Below are 21,780 nucleotides of genomic sequence, written 5' to 3' on the forward strand. Positions count from 1 at the left end.
CTTTTTCTCTATAGTAACCAAAGTTAATTTATATTTCAAAGCGAGAGAGAGTGAAACAGAGATGGAGAAAGAGAGAGATAAAGAGAGAACGAAAAAGAGAGAGAGAAAGAGAGAGAGAGAGAAGTATAGAGAGAGATAGAAAGAGACTACCAATACTTTAAAGTTGCTAAAAAAGTCAAAAATAAGTTTGAAACACTGCGAATGTAGAAAAGTGGGCAGAAAGAAGTTATGTGGCTTATTACACTTCTAAAAGGATTATCCGTAGAAACTAGGGTTTAAAGCCTAAACTCGTACATTGGATATATACCGCCATAAGTAATACTGAATATGTCATACGGAACATTGGTATGGTGACCTGCATTAAACAAGCAGTACAACGTTTGGCGGCTAACAAGCGTGCAACGAGCAGCTTGCGCAAGAATAACTGGAGCTATGAGTTCGTGTTCAGCAGAGGCACTTATTGTCATACTAATTCTGTTACCAATAGACTTACAACTACAGCTAATAGAAACGAATGCCGCCTTCAGAATGAAAGAAGGTGCCTTTAGGAATTCTAGGATGTTTAGCTATAGTGCCATCTTAGACAGCCAAAGGTGCTTACTAGCAACTCATCAGTTTTTACAACCACTACCCTAGACTTTAGAGTAGAGTTTAAGGTAAACTCCCCCACACGAACGGAATGGAATTTGAATTCAGTAGAGAAATTCAGAGAATATAACTGGAATTTATACTGACGGATCCAAGATGGATTACGGCGTCCATGTCGGTGTATATTCGAAAGACCAGGTCTCTTCGCCTGGGGAATAGGAATACTATTCCAAGTCGAAGATCTCGGGGTAAGGCAAGCTTTCAGGATAATTAAAAAACCATCCCCAACAATTACTGGAAGTATGTATTTTTTCAGATAAGATTCAATTCTTTGCACTTTGACCTTATGGTCTTTTGTGCCCTCTACTCATCTCAGTAGCTCATCCAGACCTAGCTCCCTTATTAAACTCAGTATAGAGCTAGACAAGATTGAGTGTATGTGCCTATCTTATGGCTGCAAATGTCCAAGATGTCATTCTAATAGTTAAGCAGCCATCCTAGCTTTAAGGTCACGTACAACCAATTCAAAAATCGTCAGACAATGCAAAGAAGAAGTTAATGCTTTAGCGCGCACGACAGACATCACTCTCCATAGAAAGCTAATGAATTGGAAAGACAGGGGGAATTTTATAACGAGTCCGAGGCTGTAAAAATAGACTGTTCGTGCGCCAAAGGGGAGATCGTCTCGCCAGATGGGCTAAAACGGATACCTGCAAAATAACTAAACAAACGTGGCCCAATATTAACAAATCTCGAACTGAGGAGATATTAAGAAGGCCATGCGCAGATATATTCAGAATTACGTCAACTATAACCGACCACGGGAGACTATGCCAGGAAGACAAAGTGGCTGTACGACCATAGATGTAGAAGCTGCAATTAGGTGATTTCCCATGAGTGGGTGAACTAGAAAGAAATTGCAGAAAAGAAAATCGCTGACATAGACAGGTTCATAGCCAAATCAAGATGGTGCGACTAATAAAAAGTAGTGGTTCTCCAAGTGGTATATCAAAATTGCATTTGATGTGCTAATTGGGTCTGGGTTGTATCACTCAGACAACACCTCCAACACCACCACAACCGTGAATAACTGGGAAAATAATTAGCCTACCAGGAAGAGGAAGAGAGAGAGAGAGAGAGAGAGAGAGAGCGAGAAAGAGAGAAAATACTTTAAAGTTGTTAAAAAAGTCGTAAATAAGTATGAACAAGTGCACAAATAATCAATGATCTATTCAAAACATATATTGGCTAGGACAAAGTATATGATTGGCCGACTAGGCGGCGCTCGAATCGAGATATTTCACAATTTGTATTTATGCCACGTTCTGGTTCAAAAGTACAATGTATGTTACCTTGGGCGGCACTTCCCAGCAAATGCAAAAAAAAATGTTCTCCAATATTTGATAAACCCGTGGTTCTAAAATTGAGTTTCAACATTCTTTATTATTTGACACAAGGTGGCCCAAAATAAATCAACTTATCGGAATATATATAATTTCTGCAAATGACGCCGTACGTCAATGATACGTGTGAACGAGCAGCTGCACTACACAAATACGCAAGGAATGCAGCGCGTAAAGGTCCAAATAAAGATTTCCAACACACAAAATTATTTCTTTTTCGCAAACAAAATTAAATGATTAATTTTGCGCCCCCTTGTATTAGGCTAGGTTAGATTGACCTGGCTGGCTGAAATCCATCACATAGATCTATTGGTCCTTAGTGGTACCAGATCTAGCTTGACCCTTACGTTTCCTTGTGGTAGGTTTCTTCAGTAGGCCTGCGTCTTTTACTAATCTAAGTAAGCTCTGAAGCTCTAACTCTGAGAAACATTCTAACCTCTCATATTGTAAAGCTCCTGAACATTTCATTCGGGCTCTAGCTAATGCAGGGCAAGAACATAGAAGGTGTTCAAGAGTTTCCCTCTCTTCTGCTTAATTGCAAAATCTGCAGTTATCATTGTGTGCAATTCCCACCTTGTATGCGTGTGGCGCTAATAAATTGTGACCTGTCAGTATACCTACAATTGTTCTGCTTTCTTTTCTAGACAGAGCTAATACGAATCTGGCGTATTTATCTGCACTCTGTGTACACAAGATTTTCGGGGTTTTGCAAGTGGCTAGATTATTCCACCTCCTGTCTATCCGTATTTTCAGGTTCCCAGTGATGTCATTGTATACCGTATTTAAAGGTTTCACTATGTCGTTTTTTTGTTCGAATTGTTTGTAAACAGCGCTTTTGGCCATCTGATCTACAATTTCGTTTCCTGCAATGCCCTTATGTCCGGGTACGCAATAGATATGCAACCGTCTGTCTGCGGCTAATCTACCTATGGTTTCTCTGCTTTTTAGAACATTTTTAGATGAAATTTCATATGAGTTTATTGCTTTTATCGCCGCCTGGCTGTCAACGTACTATATATATTTATTTTGGCGTTGCTTGATGTCTTTGCGAATGCTACTTCCGCAGCCTTACCCATGGCAAAGACTTCTGCTTGAAAGATACTGCAATGGGCAGGGAGCTTTATTGGCCGCCTGATGCCCAGCTCTGCGCAATAAATTCCGTATCCGCGCAATAAATTCCGAGGTACTTCGTCCATCATTTTCGAACCATCAGAAAATATATTAAGCGTATTATGGCTAAGTTTCATACCTCTTTCCACCCCTCTTCTATTGTTGTCCGGAATCTCTGCACCCAATTGAATTCCGGTGTCATAAAATCCGTATTAGTCCGATAACGCATACCTATTGAGCTATGTCTGAATATTTTACTGGTAGATTCACCCGTTGCGTTGACTCTAGCGGCAGATCTAGCTGCTAGACTTCTGGCGCAATTTCAATCGGTGGTAGGTTGAGAATTCTTTCAAGTGCTGCCGTAGGAGTAGTTTAAATTGCCCCTGTAGTGCAGAATGCACCAAGATATTGAATACTTTCCACAGGTGTTTTGTGTGCCATTTTTCTCAATGCAGTCGACTACACTAGAGCACCATAGAGTAATATTGGCTTCACTACAGCCGAGTAGCACCAATACATTATTGGAGGAGATAGACCCCATGTAACTCCCAGCATTCTTTTACATGCATATATGCATCTAATATATGTAATTAGTAAGGACATGAATGCTTTAGCAATAATATTTATTTGTTTTTTTGTGAAACAATTTCATAATTTTGATCATCACTATACAAAAAAACGTGCAATAAAAAATAATAATAATTTTATTAAATTACATTTGAATTATTTAAAATTATTATTAATCATTTACATTTAATTTAAAACTCTAGAAATACAGAAATACCACTTCCAATAAAGTGCCTTCCATTCTGTTTCTAATACTTTGGAGAGCTGCTAGGTATTGAAATGAAGCCAATAAAGTTATTTCAGCCTTAACGCTAAGTTGGGTGACAACCTCTTATGTTGCTACTTTTACGCTTTCTTCTGCTTTACATACATTTATCCACTTTACACATAAATGTATTTCAAAAATCTCAGCCACATAATTTAGGACTTTACCAAAAGTGGATTGGGCCAAAGATGCGCATGTTTTCCCCCCATTCCCGCAAAACTGCGTTAAATTTTATAACATACAAAATACCAAATTCTGTTTTATTTGGCTGCATATGTATTCTATAGTACTTAAGTACAGTACTTCTCAAGCCTTTAGAGAAGGAAAATGAATGGAAAATTTAATAAAATATGCTTTCACTTTCATCTTCAGGCTTTTTGTGCTTGTGTTTGAGGCTTCAACTCCACAGCTTCTTCTTCTGCCGCTACTCCTTTGGAAATTTTTACAATTTTATTTGAAACAATTTAAAATTTCATATAATTCACGCCACCTAGAACTGTTAATAAATATCTGAAATCCTTCTAACTGGAGGTTTAGAAGTGGAGTATTTTTTTTCGAGAAAAAGTTAATCCGAATCCGAATGCTTTGATGTTGTAACAACGCCAACAACAAGAGTCAGTGTCAAAAAAAAATTGTGCACCAAATATTGATACATTTTTACTATCTATTTATTTATTTTGTCATTACAGTTATTTTTATATTGTAGTTCATAGTACAACAAATACCATATAAAACAAAGCTTCGAACTTTGTATTAAATTTGAAAAAAATTCGGCAAGTTTTCATTAAGTTTCAAACTTTTTACTCAGAATTTTTGGAAAAGTTCAGGTATATAGTTTTATAGATTATTGAATTTTGGTTTATAAAATGCAAGTTTCAAGTCGGTTAAAAATCTCGTTGATTTCAAAAATTTTTTCTGCTGATGGTGTTGGGTGGCTTCTTCCATGTAAAGAAATGTAGATTAGGAAGAAGAAAATCTCAAAAATCAATGAGATTTTTGAGCTACTTGAAACTTGCACCAAAATCCAATAGTCTTTAAAACAGCGTACCCAAAATTTTTCTAAAAGTTCTGAGTAAAAAGTTTGAAATTTTGATGAAGGTTAAGTTAGGTTAGCCAGGTTGCTTCCATAAGACAAGACTCTTAGTTGCCATAAGGCCTGTTGTGATACCTGCATTTGATTCCATCCCCTAACTAAGTTACTTAAGCCACTTCGATTTTTTAAAGAGTTAATTGGTCCGACCAGTGAGACATTTTGACAATTTTCCAGGTTTTCAAAGAAATAATCGCCCAGATATTTGACACGGTATCTGTGAAATGCAGGACATTCACAGAGGAAGTGTTTCACCGACTTAATTTCGTCTTCGTCTTCACAACTCCTGCAGAAGCCATTGTGAGGTACACCCATTCTACTGACTATGGTGACAATAGTGTAGTGACCTGTTTTAACACCTGTGAGGACGCTGGTAGTTGATCCGTTTAAACCAAGCAGATATTTTGCCCTTTTAAAATTCAGTTTTGGGCAGAGCGCTGTGAAGACCCTGCAGTTAGTAGTCAGAGAATACCTTCTATTGGTTTCCGCTATTAAGCTCAAGTTAATCGTAATGTACAGTTCGTTTAGAGGAATGCTTATTTGGGCTACCACTCGCTGAAGGTCAAGCTCAGAGCCTTTCCTTGCCCATTCATCCGAGCTCTTATTTCTCTCCACTCGAAACTGGCTGGGGACGCAACAAAGTTAGGTGTTGCGTTGTTGGATAAGCGGGGGCGACCTCTGGCATTATTTAACGCATCTTGAAGTGATACGCGCTGAGGCCAGTGCCTTGATCGCTGCTTGACTATCAACAAAAATGGTAAGCTTTGCCGGAGGTAAGTCAAGTAGTGATGAAAATTTGCAGAACTTTTATAAATTTTTTACAAAGTTTAAAAGTTGTCTCTACATGATAGTTATTGTGGTATGAACTATATTTTTATAAAAAAAAATATTGAAATTACTGAAGAAATAAATAAATAATAAAAATAAATAAATAATTGGCGCGTACACTTCTGTTAGGTGCTTGGCCGAGCTCCTCCTCCTATTTGTGGTGTGCGTGTTGATGTTGTTCCACAAATGGTCAGCACTAAAGCTAACGACGCTAACGATATGTATCAGAAATATGTGCCAGTACAACACAAAACATTAATGAATAGTTATTAAACAGTCATGACTATGTATGCATGTATGTGTGTTTATATACAATTAGGTATTTGGGTGAGGTTCTTTTCTCATTTATGGTATGCTTTCTTACAAATGGTGAGGCCAACAATTTTATGCCGCCTTCGTTCACTAGCTGTATTTTTTCCAGAAGCAATTTTCATGGCAGGCATACATGGTGAGAGTAGCAGCCAAAGAGCAGTCACGCATAAACCCATTGCGCTAAGTCGACCACCAGAGTCGCTTACTTATAATTTGAAGCTAAATTAGTCGAACTGAAAAATGTTGCGCATTGGCTAAACATCTGCAATCTGTCTTCGTTCTCAACCAATCTTCTGCAACTACTCGTGTACCAGTGGACATATTGCAACCAACATAAAAGACAATAAGATTTCAAACAAATAACATAGTTTCAGTTATTAATCAACATGAACCTAAAAAGCACCCGTTTACGACAAAATCACTTCAGATATGCTAAAAGAGTTTCCCAATATTGCCGGTTTTCATATCACCCACATATTTAACGCCATCCCTCGTACTGCCTAACTACCCAAAAGTTTGAAAATTATCTCTAATCACTATGATTGGAAAGACTTAAGGCAAGCATTCTCATACCGGCCAATTAGTCTGTACTTTCGAAGCTATTTGAAAAGTTGCTCTTGCAGAAAATAACGCCCTTTATTAGGAAAACATTATTATTTCTCAACACCAATTTTGAGTTAGAGCAAAACTAATACAATTGAACAAGTTCATTGCACAGTAGCCTTTATACGAAAGTCTTTTGAGAAGAAACAGTACTGCACTGTACTGTTAGACGTAGCACAAGCATCGAGGAGGCTTAATTCACAAAATCAATAGTTTACTACCTAAGAATGTACATCGCCTGCTGCGAAACCACATCACTAGAGAATTTGTTGTAAAACAAACGAATTTGTTGTAAAAGAGTTTCACAAGGTAGCGTTCTAGGTTCTATTTCTACAGGTCCTATCTATACTACCAGGGTATATAAATTCAACGAAGCATGGCTTAAAAACTGGAGAGTAAAGGTCAATGAAGCCAAATGCCTGCATATTACTTTTACTCTAAGGAAAGAAACTTTCTCCGCAGTTCCAATTAATGACCAGAATACTAAAAAACCATGCTAAAACTAATAGAGACATATGGCATAGAAGTGTAGGGCCTTCAAATATCGAAAAATGTCAGAGAGTGCAATCTAAAGCCTTGCGGATCATTACGGGAGCTCAATGGTATGCATTTCCATACCTCGTGAAGCCGATGAAATAGTGCGGTTGAGCAAAAATTACCTGCAAAAGCTAGAAGACCATCTCATAAAAGTAGCTCCAGGTCTACTTCTAAACGAAGGTAACACACGATTGAGAAAAAAAGACATCATCAAGTTTGCACTATCTTAATTATCTTATCTCGTACGAGGGTCCATCCACCAAGGCAATGGAATCTCGGTCGTTCAGGTTTTCAGTACGGCCTTATCGTCATGAGAGATAAAACCAGTTTCAAAGAACACTGGAAACTAGGACTTTCCGGCTCTCTCGAGCCAATTCATTCACACACAAAAAAAAAAATGGCACGCAATCGTGGTGAGGGACAACAGAGGCTTTAAGAGAGACTGGAAACTAGGCATTTCCGGCTCTCTCCAGCCAATTCCATGACATAAAAAATGCACGCAATCGTCATAGGGAACAACAGAGGCTTTTCCAATTCCAATCACAAAAATTTCCAATTTCATCAAAAAAAAAAAAAAACAAAACACGCACGCAATCGTCCGGAAGGGCAACGGGAGACAATAAACTAGGCTTTACGGTTCCACATCTATCGCTCCCTCCAATCCACATCTACCACACCCGAAAAGAAAAATCTTGCACAATCGACATGAGGGACAAAGGAAGCTTTAAAAGAGACTCGAAAGTAGGCCTTTCCGGCTCCCAGCTACGAAGAATCGGATACTGGAAATCCGTCCTTTCTGGCTCCCTCCATTCATTCACTTCCATCACATTCACATCCGACTTAAACGTATATCTACATATATACTTCATTTGAATAAATAATTAGTTTCTCAGCACTGGCAACGAGACATCTTAATCTAACACATATAATAGGTATGTAAACTTTTTGTTAGTTTCTTATACAAGAAAGATTCATTAAATAAAGGAAATGAGAAAAAAGTTCCATTAAGTCGGTTAAAAAAAATTCAAATTCTGCACTAATTTATTCTATGTGAAACTAATAAGTTTGCATATTAATCGAGAATTTGCTCTTCACAGTATTGTTTCAATTAGTTACGACTTTACTGTTATATTTTTAAAAGCATAAACTTTATCACTTATTCTAGAGTCAGCTTGGCTGTTAAAACAACTAATTTAATCCAGTTTGAACATTTCAACATTTAACACGTATGCACGTAGTATGCAAGAATAAAATCTTTAAGAAACCGATAATTTGGAGCATTCATTCGTTGGCTGCTTGTGGGGGGGGGCGTTGGAGGCCCGATACTATACGCCTGTGCACGTGTTGTAGTACAATACATTAACTATATGCACATATGGATGTATTTGTATATATAGATGTACACATTTAAATATTTATATTACAGTAAACAAATCAGATTCGATTGGCTGCAGTGTCCCATATGTGACATGCATCAACATTAGTGTATGTACATATTATAGTCTGTATGTGTGTGTAAATATTTATTTATGCGCACGTGCATGTCAATACATAAGTATGTATTCAAATAACTATAGTCACCTATACAAGTACATATATGCATGTATGGACGCGCTGGTTTTTAAGCTCTACATCAAATGTCTGCACATACATGTGTATGTATGTGGGTGTCGGTTTTCCGTATAAATTTTGTAATAACAACGAACCGAAGTGAATTAAAGTTGCACTACCTGTGGCTTGTCCCAGCCACGAATGTCACTGCAGTGTTTGCTGCTTGTGGGCTTGCGGTCGACTTCTGCTTGTTGCCGGTTGCCTCTCCATTGCAGACTTATAACATTTCCACATTAGAGGTGCCATTGCAGTTGGTTGTGCGCGTCGTTTTGGTGATCTGCTGGTTGTTGATTAGCGGCGGCGGAGTACCACACCAAACGACCTGAAAATGCAAATAATACGAGAGAGTGTGAAGAGAGAGAGAGAGAGAGGGAGAAAAAATAAAACAATCAATTTGAAATTTGCATCAAGCTTCCATAACTTCCATTCTCTTTATTGTTGTTATTGTTGTAGTTAGCACTCACCTTCCGGAATGCTTTGCGAAAATTCTCCGACAGGAAAGCATACAGAAACGGATTAATGCAAGAGTTCGTGTACGCCAGTACGTGCGAGATGATTTGAATTATAACCGTTAGGTGCGTAGATGCATACATATCCAATGCCTTTAGAACGAGTATAACCTGCAAATGGAGGAAGTATGGTTGAAGAAGGATCTATTGAAATTGTGTGAAATCTAGCAGGGAAATGGGGAAATACACTTGTCAGGTGTGTCCGTGCCAGAGTGGCGGCACAAATTCGATTAGCTAGCGAACAGGTGTGCGAGTTGCGTTGGCGCAGCGCACGTGTGTGTGCTAAGGGCGCATTTCGCATACAAATGCATATAATCCACTCCATGCAGATTTCTATGAAGTGAAGTAAAAATTTGCATGCGCATATGTTATTTTTTTAAAAGACAATTGCTTATGACACAAGCGGACCATATGCACATTGATATTAAACTGTATATATATATGTGTGTGTGTATGTGTACTTCAGGTCTTAAGGTCTCTTATGTCCCACTTCATGTCCACTACAGAGCTTCTCAATGAAGAGAGCTGCTTCATATGCAGCAGCCGTGGTAAGGAAATCAAAGCCTTGTGAGAGATTATTGAAAATTAGACGGAAATATGTTGGGTTTTTGCCAGTGTCTAAATTAGCTCTTGTGCTAATAATTGAATTTTTGCTTGACTAGTTTGGATTTAGTTACAGGAATTTACTTTTGTCATGAACTCCACTGGAGCAACGGAAAATATACTGTGTGAAATAAATATAGCACTAGCGCTACGGCTTGACAATTTACTTTTTTCTTAATTGATTTTTAATTAGAAATTAAATACTCGTAGTAGAAAAAGTTAAAAACACGGTCCTTGCACTTTTCCAAATTTCCCTACTTTCCCTGTTTCAAAAAAATAAAAAAAAATACCTCCAATTTCATTCCTCAACACCAAAAACCATCCTTACTCCCGCACAATAGTCTGCGCATTACTTGCATTGTGGCTACTAAAACACATGGTTACACATTGCATCAGTGGCGCCAGCAAGGGGAAGCGGGCGATCGCGGTAATAGCACATACATATGAAATTTAGCGAAGTCCTCAACCATTTATCCGATCCTTCTGGCAGAAAAATGGGAGTCACAGATGGCGCTTCAGTCAGTAAGAAGGCGTTGTTCCTAAGCAAGGACAGGTGGGAATTCCCACTATTTAGGACTGGTAGCGGCAGGCTAATCACCTGCCCTGTCAGAAATCAAAAAAACAGATTAACGAAACCAACGCAAGACTGAGTCTTGTCGAGGCCCTATGCTCCCAAGAGGAGTAAACAAGGAAAAAAAAAACATTATTGGGAAATAATTATTTAGGGAAACATAGTTGATTTTAAATACTAAAAAAACCATATACTCCCAACCCTCAAACTTATACAAATTCTTCTTTTTTAAATTCGAATTGGATTTTTTGAATTTACATGATTTTTGTAGTATTTAAAATGCTTCCACTTACTTCCCATCGATTTTTACATTATTTCCATCGCTGCTCAAAGTGCAATCAGGTAAAGGAGGTTGTCCTCTGGAGGCAGTCTCTCAAAGAACATGATAGCTTTTTTGGGCAGTTAACCCCGTATTTCTTTGAACTCCGGACATATCTCTCTATCGTCAAACTGAAGATTGAGGGTCGGGCCAGGGAAATATTTCCAAGTGGGCAGGATTAGAACGAGGGGAAAATCTGCACCAAAGCCGGTACTTCTGACTTCACTGCCGGCTCCAAGATGGAATTGTATTTGGATTGAATTTATCTATTTCGTTAAAATTGCCGAATACTCCTAGTGCTTTTCAGGCGTTCTGTATTTTTCTTTGCGATATTTGCAATATTTTCTTTGAGATATTAACATTTTTTTTGATAGTCAAGCCACGATTAAGCATCCGATGACGCCATGGTGCAGATCCAAACTAGTAAACTCCTGTAAGGACGAAGAGGAGGAGGAGGAGAAGGAGTAGGAGGGGGAGGAGGAGGGGGAGGAGGAGGGGGAGGAGGAGATCAAATCTCTTCGGTGTGCAGGTAACACTTCTCTAATCTGGGTTTCAGGACATAGGAACATAGAAGAAAATGAAATTGCTGATCAGCTTGCCAGGAAGGGGACTGAAATTGTCTCACATGCCAGCCATCGGCATCCCCCCGACTGTTGTTAAAGGGAAATTACACAACTTATTTCTCAGGAAAGCAGATAAACGATGGAGCTCCATTTCTTCATGCAGTATTTCGAAAACCCTTTGACCCTAGTATAATAGACGGAGAACTCACAAAGTTCTGGGGACTCCACACCATTAAACTTCCAAACTCGTAGCTGTGTTTACCGGTCATTAGACGCTCGGCGCACACGCGTAAAAGTAGGTTTACCATTTAACCCCTATTGTAGAAGCTGTGGGGACCTTTCAAAGAAAGAGACTTTTGAGCACTTTTTCTAGGAATGTCCGGTTATGGCAGCTAGATGATTAAGATCACTGGGTACTCCTTTCTTCGACAGCCTGGTGCAGTGCGCCAACATAAATCTTATCAACCTACAACTACAGCTATGGCTGGCTGTAGATATCTGCCTGATGGAGGTCTTATAATGGTAACAAAACGGTGTTTTAGTACTACTTGGGGAGTGCCAGTTTGATACTTCAACATATGACCGATTCATAAAAAATTATTAAAACTAAATGAGGAACAAATAAATTGTGAAAACTTGGTAATACAAGTAAGTCTCTGAGCTATGATTATTTAACGCAGTGTATTACATCTCAAGATTATAACAATGGTTTTATTTTTATTTTATTTTTTATGTGCTTTTGTTTCTAAAGAAATAATGAGCAGCTGTCATTGTCTTAACTGTGCGCCACCTACCATGCTTATGCAAATATTTGCCGCCAAATATTTTAAATTTTTTAAAACTATTTTTTTTTGTTTTACACACGCAGCTCAGACACCTCTTTTGCAAAACCTCTTATTGAGGAGCCATAGCAACTCACATTTTGTAGTCGCCTTTTAAGTATTTTTAAGTCGATTTACCAAGTGTATCCAAAAACTTTTCCAATTTAAGAGCTTACTCAGCTTACACAACCACGCGCTCAAGCATAAAGCGACAGCAATCTGTAAGATGTGCTGTTGTTGCTACTCGCATTGAGTTGCTCTGCCTTAAAGTCAGCACACGTAATACAGTTTCTAATATTTTTGAGGCGGAATTTCAGTTACATGTAGCTGGCGGCTGTCAGCTCATTTTCTCACACTTTTCATTTGGTCTGCTCCCTTTGCTTCGTAAATCTTCCCAATCCCCGAAGATGTGCAACACATTTTTGATAGAATTTATTTTTGCTCGGTTATATTCTAATTTATGCTTTATAGACATTGGAAATTCGCCTTATTTTTTGAACAAACCTCGTACATTGGGAGTATATGTTGGGATGGTCAAAAACTCAAAAAGGTTTTCTGAAAAAAAAGTAAGTAAGTTAAAAAAAAAAAATTAAAACCCAACAACCAAAAGCATTAAAAAAACCACTGAAAACAAAAAAAATAATATATTTATTTGTTATTAACAATTTTTTAGTTCAAATATAAAAAAACGAGATAAAATTTTTGTTTTTAATTCAAATTATACTTATATATATACAAGGTGAAGTTCAAAATAAACAAGACTGAGCTAAAATAGAAATGACAGGGGCTTTGTTCTGATAACTTCGAGTTTATTTATTCAAAATAGTCCCCTGTGGCCTCGATACACTGTTTTGCGCGATCTAAAAGTTTTTCGAAAAAGTGTTTCAGGTTATTATCCGGAATGTCCTTCAGAATGTCGGTACAAGACATTTGGATGGCCTCTACAGATGCAAAACGTTTTCCTTTCATGTCCAAATGCAATTTGTTTCTTTCTCGTGTTAACCGGCACCAGTTGGACACACCAAGTTAAGCCAAGTCCTTCTCTACCTGATCTTTCCAACGCAGAGGAGGCCCCCTTTTTCGTCTGCTACCCTTAATGGGTACCGCATCGAATACTTTCAGAGCCGAATAGTTTGTATCCATCTGGATCTTTATTCGCTGCGCTATGTTTATATTGCTGTGTTGTGTTGTTACTTTGCATGAAAACCCACAATTAAACGAGTGTTCTTTTCCAACTCGTGTACGAAAAAAATACGGGTTTTCTAAAAGTAATGTAATTTCATTGACTCAGTAGATAGTCCAACATAACGAAACTCCAATTCCAAATACTACCTGCTTAGCACCCGGCATTGTTTAAGCAATTGAAAAAACAAAAATGGGGGAAAAAATTCGAGGAAAGTAATGAGAGTTTATATTGGGAATACGGGTGATCACGCCGAGATCGAATTATAATGAATAAGAAATTACAAATGGTTAAGGTTTTTTTTTAGGCAGCGTATTTTTTAAATGTTTTCCTACTATTGAAATTTTATCCTCCATCAGTTGGACCTGTATTTGCCTACTTGCCCTGAAATTCCCTGCCGATTACTAATGTTAGATAATTTTCATCAAACGCTTTTTCTGTTTGGACCCTTGGAATTGCAACCATTGCCCAAGTCAATTTTCTAAAATTTGTTGTATGTACATCCCACAGGCTATACTCCTTCTATATATTTACTGTACATCCAAAGCCAATGGCTACAAATTAGAAATTGAATTACTTTGAAGTGTGGTATTTGATTTGATGCTATTTATTTTGCATTGACTTGCTGTCGACTCAATTTGCCATGACCAACGCTTTCACATTGATTTGCCAGAGTTGGCAGCGTTTCAATTCAAGCGCGTTGATGTGGACAAATGTAGACAAATGGAGGCGTGAACACGTAGATGTGTGTGTGTGTATGGGCAGAGGTTTCTCCTCTTTGCAGATTTTAAGTGCAGTTTTTCATAAAGGTAAATCCTTGCTTTCCTTTTAATGGAATTACAAATAGTTTTTATAGGTTACGCTATGCGCACGATTTAGTCATTATAGTAAGAGCGACAATCTTAACCAGCTTTGAAAAGACGATGAGTTGCTGCGTCAGGATTGGGCTCAAAATTAACACCTCTTATTCGGTCATCGTTTTACTATCACAAAGAAAATATAGACAAAGATAGAGATGGGATTCAAGCCGGCGTAGTTTACGAAATTAGGTGCTCAGGCTATATACGAGATGACAAAAATTCTATGAAAAAGTTGAAGCAAGCAGTCTAAAGCGACAAAGTTCCTCATAGGTTGGTAGGTGAACTAGAGCTGTTCATGTAAAGGAGAAGATTGATGTGATTTGGGTTGGCGCACTGCACTAGGATGTTGAAGAAAAGAGCACCTAGTGACTTAAATCGTCGCCTGCCAAGCCCTGACTTTTACAAAGAAAGCGCTCAACAGTCTCCTTCTCTGAAAGATCCCCACAGCTTCTGCAATAGGGGTTAAATGGTAAATCTAGTGAGTGTCGATATTCCAATGACCGGTAAACAGAGCTAAGAGGTTGGAATGGACTTTGTGAGTTCTATGTCTATGGTACTGTGGCCAAGGGATTTTCGAAAGTGATTGATTGATTTTGATCAGTGTTTTCCTGAGAAATAAGTTGTGCCATTCCCCTATATCAACAGTCAGGGGCATGCCGATGACGGGTAGGAAGTCTCTGAGACCAATTCAGAACTCCCTCATAGTGTGCAAATGACTCGCAGGCCACCCCTAGAGACTAAGAGAAATCTATCGAGTGGACCTTTAGTTCTCAAGAACTACTCTATCGATAGCGCGACAAAAATTATCCAATCGTCAAGGTCTAGCGTATGTTTATATTATCTAAGTATAATGAGAGTATTGCACGCAGGCAGCATACAAAAGTCAGCGCGTTGAATTTTAACAAACATAGAAAAGGGAATTTTTTGATGTCACAGAATGGGCCAACTACCCATAAATGAAATCAGAAGGGTTGCTAATTCTCAGAAAAGATTCCAAATCGTGTTGAACAACAGCGTAAGCCTGAGTACTATCGCTATTGACACACAGACGGCTCGAAGATGCCAGAAGGCATATATTCTTTCGCTCTCGGGGCAAAAATGTCTGTGTTGCCGGTATATTCTTCGAAACGGAGAAATGCATCATCAGTCTGTCAAGCTGCTAAGTCATCTCATGAAGAAACTATGACACCTGTACATATTTTCTCTGGAACGAATTGCTTTCTAGGTTTAATAAAAACACTGGGTTTCGATAAAGTATCGTGAAAAGAAAAACTCACAGTGGGTTTTCTCATTTGTTCCAGCTCCCCAAGCATTTCTAGAACTCTATTTTTGTTGTTTTTAACTGTTTGACTTCTAGCAAAAACAGCATAATGTAATTTAAAAACACGGTGCAAACCCAAATCAGTAACAGTTATGTCCTGAACGGATTCATAAGCAATGTTCAAGTCCTCTGCCAGCTCTCTGATAGTTATTTGCGGTTATTGATCAATTTTTCTTTCACTTTGTTGATGCTTTCATTAGTTTTCGATGTGAATGGGGTGCGCCTACGATCGTCATCCTCGATGGACTCATGATCTCTTCTGAAGCGTACATGGATCACATACGATTTTTTACTTTATTCGAAGTTACCGAAACAGTTTTCCACCATTGAATCTATTTTGAATGCAAAATTAAATACAAACCCGTTGGCGATACAATTTTGGTAAGAAAGCTAATCACAGATGAGACAACCGAACACAAAAAATAGAACTCAAATCAATTGTCTTAGAGCGTCACCTGGCGGTTGTTGCGGGAGCTTTTTGATCAAGGTGGCATTTCTTTTTTTTTAGATTCTGAAACGGCGCAAAAACTTCTATTCCAGCAAACGTTCTGCATCGGAAGCGAGAGTAAGCGCAGTTGTGTGTATTGCTAGCCACCTGTGGTAACTCTCACATTCTGTAACCATTTTACAAATGCAATCATTAGTGGATTAGTTCCTAACTAGTAATTTCAAAAGACTGCACCATTCTTCCTCCCAGGGTGTGAATTGCACTGCACTCACTACGTATTTTTGTAAATTTTTTATGAGCTCGCCTTTATTTGTTAAGCTCGCCTGTCGAACATATGGCTCTCCATTGACACAAATTATAGTAGTGAACGTGCACAGGCAAATGAGAATGCATGCATCCACCTTCTTTTGTGCTTCTTTCCGTTTGCTATTTCCAGCTAACTAATTGTGCATTGAGAGGCGACCGCGTGACAAAATACGATACAAGAATTAAGTACGGAATGCAATCAATATGCTGGAACAGGCACGCCGAAGTGAGAAAATGGAAAAGCTTTGCTTGGCAAATAAGGACAGCTGGCATTGGACTTTGGGTGGCAGGTAGGGAGTTGAAAAGTATTACACACAGCAAATCAATCTAATTGAAGGTGAAATTGCATTTCGTATGTATGTATGTAGGCATGTGTATGCATGTAAGTGAGAAACTAAGTTGCATAGGCGACGGTTGAGAGCAAATGAATGAGCACACAATGCCAAAGGGAGCGAACAGCTGCAATTATAAAGGATTTTACATACATAAATACAAGCACACCTACATATAATATAAAACACACCTACAAAACAATTCGTAGTATTGGCTGCTTATTATGACAAGAATTGTTTCACTTTTGCGCATTTTCATCAGAAGGTCGCCCGCAGACTAAATATTAATGGTTACCCAGAAAATTTGCACCCTCTGCAATTTAAATGAGGAATAAGACTTTTTAGGAAGATGTCCGGCACTGTAGGAGATCAGAACAAGATACCTAAACGCAGCGAAGCTAAATAAAGTAGCAGTAATAGATGTACTTAATGGCCATAATTGGAGAAGACTAACTTGCTTTATATACTCAGCTTGACGCTATAGAGAATTTTCTATTGCAGAGTTTAATTTTTGAGCTGTGACAGACAACTTTGTTATTGCCACAAATTTTTTATTTCTTTTTACATTTAAATGAATTATTATAAAAATTATTGAAATGTAGAAGGTTTTCAAAAAACGCGCCTAAGTGTTGTTTTAAAATAAAATACGTAAAAATTTAGACTAATTCAGGCCCCACCATTTCTTTTCAAAATAGAGCTCCTAACATAGCCAAATAACAAAATACAGCTCTCTACCAGTTGCGGTTTCCGAGTCAACCCTGACAAAACGGACCTGGTGCTATTTACCAGGAAATATAAACCTCTACAGGTAGGCAAGCAATGAAATAGTCCTTTCCCTGCCATGAAATAGTCCCTTCATTTGTGGAACAACATCAAGACTCACGAAACAAATAGCTCGGCCAAGCACGCAAAAAGGGTCAATTATATAATATATAAAGGGTTTTCCAATAAGAGGTATTATTTTGATATTGAATCAATGGTTTCGTTGCTTGTGTGCAACGTAGCGCCGTCTTGTTTAAAATAAACGTTGTCAAGACCAATACCATCCAATTCTTATTCCATAAAAAATCGTTAATCATCTCTCGATAGCGCAATGCATTTACCGTAACTGTTGCTCCAGCTTAATTTTCGAAAAAGTAAGGTCCAATGACTCCGCCGGACCATAAATCGCACCAAACAGTCACACGTTGAGGATAGAGAGGCTTTTCAACAATAACTCTTGGATTTTTTGAACCCCAGATCCGAAAATTTTGCTTGTTGACGAAGCCACCGAGGTGGAAGTGGGCCTCATCACTCAAGATGATTTTTCGATGGAATTCCGGATCATTTTCATGCATTTCAACGTCCCAATCATCAAAGACACGACGTTGTTGATGATCGGCCGGCTTGAGTTCTTGTGTTAACTGGACTTTATAAGCCTTAAGACGCAAACCTTTATGCAAAATGACGTTCGTGGAATGCCTAGTTCCAATGAATGACGAGAAATGGACAGCAATATTTTGGGCTGTTCTTGAGCGACGTGCACGGGTTTTATTCTTCACATCACTAACTTGTCCCAACAGCTCGAATTTTTTCACCAATTTCTGTATTGCGGTCCGACAAGGTGCTTGACGATGACCTAAAAATGTTCGAGTTTTACGTACCGTCTCTGCCAAATTTTCGCCATTTTTATAGTGAATTTTAATAATTTCAATGCGTTGTTTAAGCGTGTTTCGTTCCATTTTTATTAATGGCGTAGTTTCTACTTATCAAATATTAAAATGTGACAGCTTAAAAAGTGACATCTACCGAAATAGCGGGCTATTCAAAATAACACCTGTTATATATATAAACCTCCACATAGAAAGTTAGGTATCTTGGAGTGATACTTCACTCCAAACTCCATTGGAAGCTATAAATTGTAAATCGGGGAAAGAAGGTCAATATAGCTTCCTACTCTATGATCGACAGAAAATGAGGACTCAAGTCACAGGTCGTGCTTTGGATGTACAACGTAGTAGTTGTAGTGGTATGCGCGTCTGGTTTAGTGTGAAGCTCTTCGGAAGGGCTATGATATCACTAAACTGAGGAGGGTACAAAGGACTGCATGCATTGGCATCACCGGAGCGTGCAGAACTTGCCGCAGAACTGCCCTGAATATCGTTTTGCACTTACTTCCTATCGGCTTTTACGTTATTTCCATCGCTTCTCAAAGTGAAATCAGGTTAAAGGAGATTGGCCTCTGGAGGCACTCTCTTAAGGGCAGTATTATTGGGCAGTTAACACCGCATTTGTGTGAACTTCGGACAGTTCGCACGTTGAAGTTTGAGGGTCGTGCTAGGGCAAACTTTCCAAGCAGGCAGGATTTGAACGAGGGGAAAATCTGTACCGAAGCTGGTACCTCTGTCTTCACTGATGACTCCAAGATGGAATCGGGAGTCGGAGCAGTGGTTTTCTCTAAATCAGCCAATTTATCTATTTGTTTATATCTATTGCCGAATACTGCCAGTGTTTTTCAGGCAGAAGTCTTTGCGATCTTACAGGCATGCAAAATGCTTAGGGAATGTGGGAGCTATAGAAATATTAATATTTTTTCCGATAGTCAAGCCGCGATCAAGGTTCTGACGACGCAATAGTGCTGATCCAAACTAGTCAACTTCTCTAAGGAGGAGATGAAATCTCTTGGAATCGAACATAGAGGGCAATAAAGTTACTGATGAGCGTGCCAGAAAGAACTCTTACCCGATAATCCGCATCCCCCGATTGTTGTTAAGGGGGATTGCACAACTTATTTACCAGATGGAGCTCCATTACATTGTGTGGTATTTCGAAAATCCTATCGCCCCAGTACAATATACAGAGAACTTAGAAAGACCTAGGGGCTGCAAGCTGTTTCCAATTTCCGAACTCATAGCTGTGTTTACCGGTTATTTAATCCCCATTGCAGAAGCTGTGGGTACCGTTCAGAGAAGGAGACTGTTGAGCACTTTCTCTGTAAATGCCCGAGTTTGGCAGCTAGACGATTAAGGTAACGGAGCGCTTCTTTCTTTGACAGCTTGGGACAGTGCGCCGACCTAAATACCATCAACCTCCTCCATTACATCAACAGCTCGGGCTGGCTGCAGATATCTGCCTGTTGGAGGTCTCATAATGGTATCAAAACGGCGCTTTAGTGCCACTTGGGGAGTGTCAGAGTGGTACTTCAACCATTTCACCTTTGTTACCTATTATCTACCTATTCAGAATCCATAGTTTCAAGTGCATATGAAGGTTTTTCTCGATAAAGAAAAGAAGTGTTTTGTCGCATGGTGTAAAATTTATGGAATTATATTTATTTTTATTCCCCATTAGAATAACAATACTCATATATGCTAAATTATTTTAACGAGCTTAATAAATACAAAAAATTTGCTGCTTGTTCCAATAGAAGAAACTTTACTCAAATATTTGCACAATCGCAGTATGGGTGAGTCAATTTTACTAGAATAACATAAAATATTGATGACTCTAACACAATTGTAAACAAATTGATACAATTAGAATAAATAAAACACTTGCTTGCCCTACTTCACATATATACATACATAAACATACAAATACCTATATGCTCATATATTTGAAAATGAATATGATATATTTTGTAGAAATGGTGTTATTAACTAAATAAACCAACAAACTAATTGGCTAAAGAATAAATAATAATTCACAACTGCCTTCTAAATAAATTCATGATAATCGATATGTTTGCGTAGTGAAAGATAAACAAATGACAGCAAATTAAACAGCAGTTTGTAATTGACTACAAAATCAAGACAATTAGACATTTCGCATTAAAAATTTTAGACTATCATGGACACGTATGTACATATACTTGTATGTACACACATACATAAATGTAATAGTATTTAGTATTTAGCAGTGGTAGTAGTCAACTTGAGTCGCCTTAAGTCAACTTGAGCATAAATTCAGATAAGAAAGTTGGTTTAATTTGTTTGAATTATGTTATAGAACTTTCCATGAATTTATAGGATGAAGAGTTTTGCTTTTCTCATTTAAATGATTTATTTAATTTAAAACAATAACTTAAATTAATTTATGGAAAAACTTATATCGGCAAAGTAGGAATAGCCTCACCACCTTGATAGTAAACCATAAAGTTACCTTAATCTGGGTCCCGGGAATCGGAATATTGAAGGTAACGAAAAAGCAGATGAACTGGCAAAAAGGGTTCTGCCATGAATAATGTTCTTGCAGAAAACAACGGGACGCCTGGAGACTAACCGCAGTCTATGGCTTTTGATCTATCGGAGAATATGCAGCCAAAATGGGTATCCCTCATAATACATACTGTCACAGTTGTAAACAACCGGAGAAAAAGGAGACAATCTTCCATTTCCTCTGTGCATGCCCTGCGCTATGGAAGGACAGAATGTTAACCCTGGGCCAATCGCTGTTCGAGAATCTCAAACAACTGTCTGGCTTAGATGTCAACATCCTAATAAAGTTCTTAAACCGCACAGACTGGATATAGTCATACCGTAAATAACCTTTAAACAAATTGCTAACGAGAATGTGGCAACAAAATGGTGCGGAACCGCTAGTCGGGTTCTAGAAGAATCGCCACTTTAACCAACCATATCGGCAAAGCCCTCTTTTCTACGACATCCAGTTGACTATAAGAATAATTTAGATACGCTACTGTGGCACATTTCGATAGTATATGGAGTCGGAAAAATATATTTTTTTTAGTTTTATAGAATTATCACTGATATTTGTGTGAAATTTTGTGGCAGCCATAGTCAAATGGGTTGGAGCGTGACTACCATCATGTAGAGCCTAGGTTCGAAACCTCCGTCATGAAACGGCAAATGTTAGAAAAAGTTTTTAAATAATATAAGAGGCACAACCACAACCAAAAAGCTAGAAGAACTATCAAAAATATCTATGGATGAACAACACATGAGCAAAATCAAAACTTTAAGACTCAAAATTATTAATTGCCTACCAGGGTAGGTTTGCAGGTTTTGTTGGCAAATCGTATGGAAAAATTC

The 21,780-nt window shown here is 38.2% G+C and overlaps 1 protein-coding gene across 1 annotated transcript in view; it reads right to left on the minus strand.

The window, feature by feature from the left end:
• Positions 1-9,131: 9,131 nt before the first annotated feature.
• The window catches only part of LOC129238461 (allatostatin-A receptor), a 71,952-nt gene continuing 59,303 nt past the window's right edge, over positions 9,132-21,780 (minus strand). The window contains exons 6-7 of the mRNA XM_054873486.1: positions 9,379-9,534; positions 9,132-9,236 (exon numbers count right to left, since the gene is read on the minus strand). Of these exons, the coding sequence (XP_054729461.1) occupies positions 9,132-9,236; positions 9,379-9,534 (261 nt within the window). The remainder of the gene's footprint in view (positions 9,237-9,378; positions 9,535-21,780) is intronic.

This window comes from Anastrepha obliqua, chromosome 2 (genome assembly GCF_027943255.1).
Source record: "Anastrepha obliqua isolate idAnaObli1 chromosome 2, idAnaObli1_1.0, whole genome shotgun sequence".
NCBI classification, from domain to species: Eukaryota; Metazoa; Arthropoda; class Insecta; order Diptera; family Tephritidae; genus Anastrepha; species Anastrepha obliqua.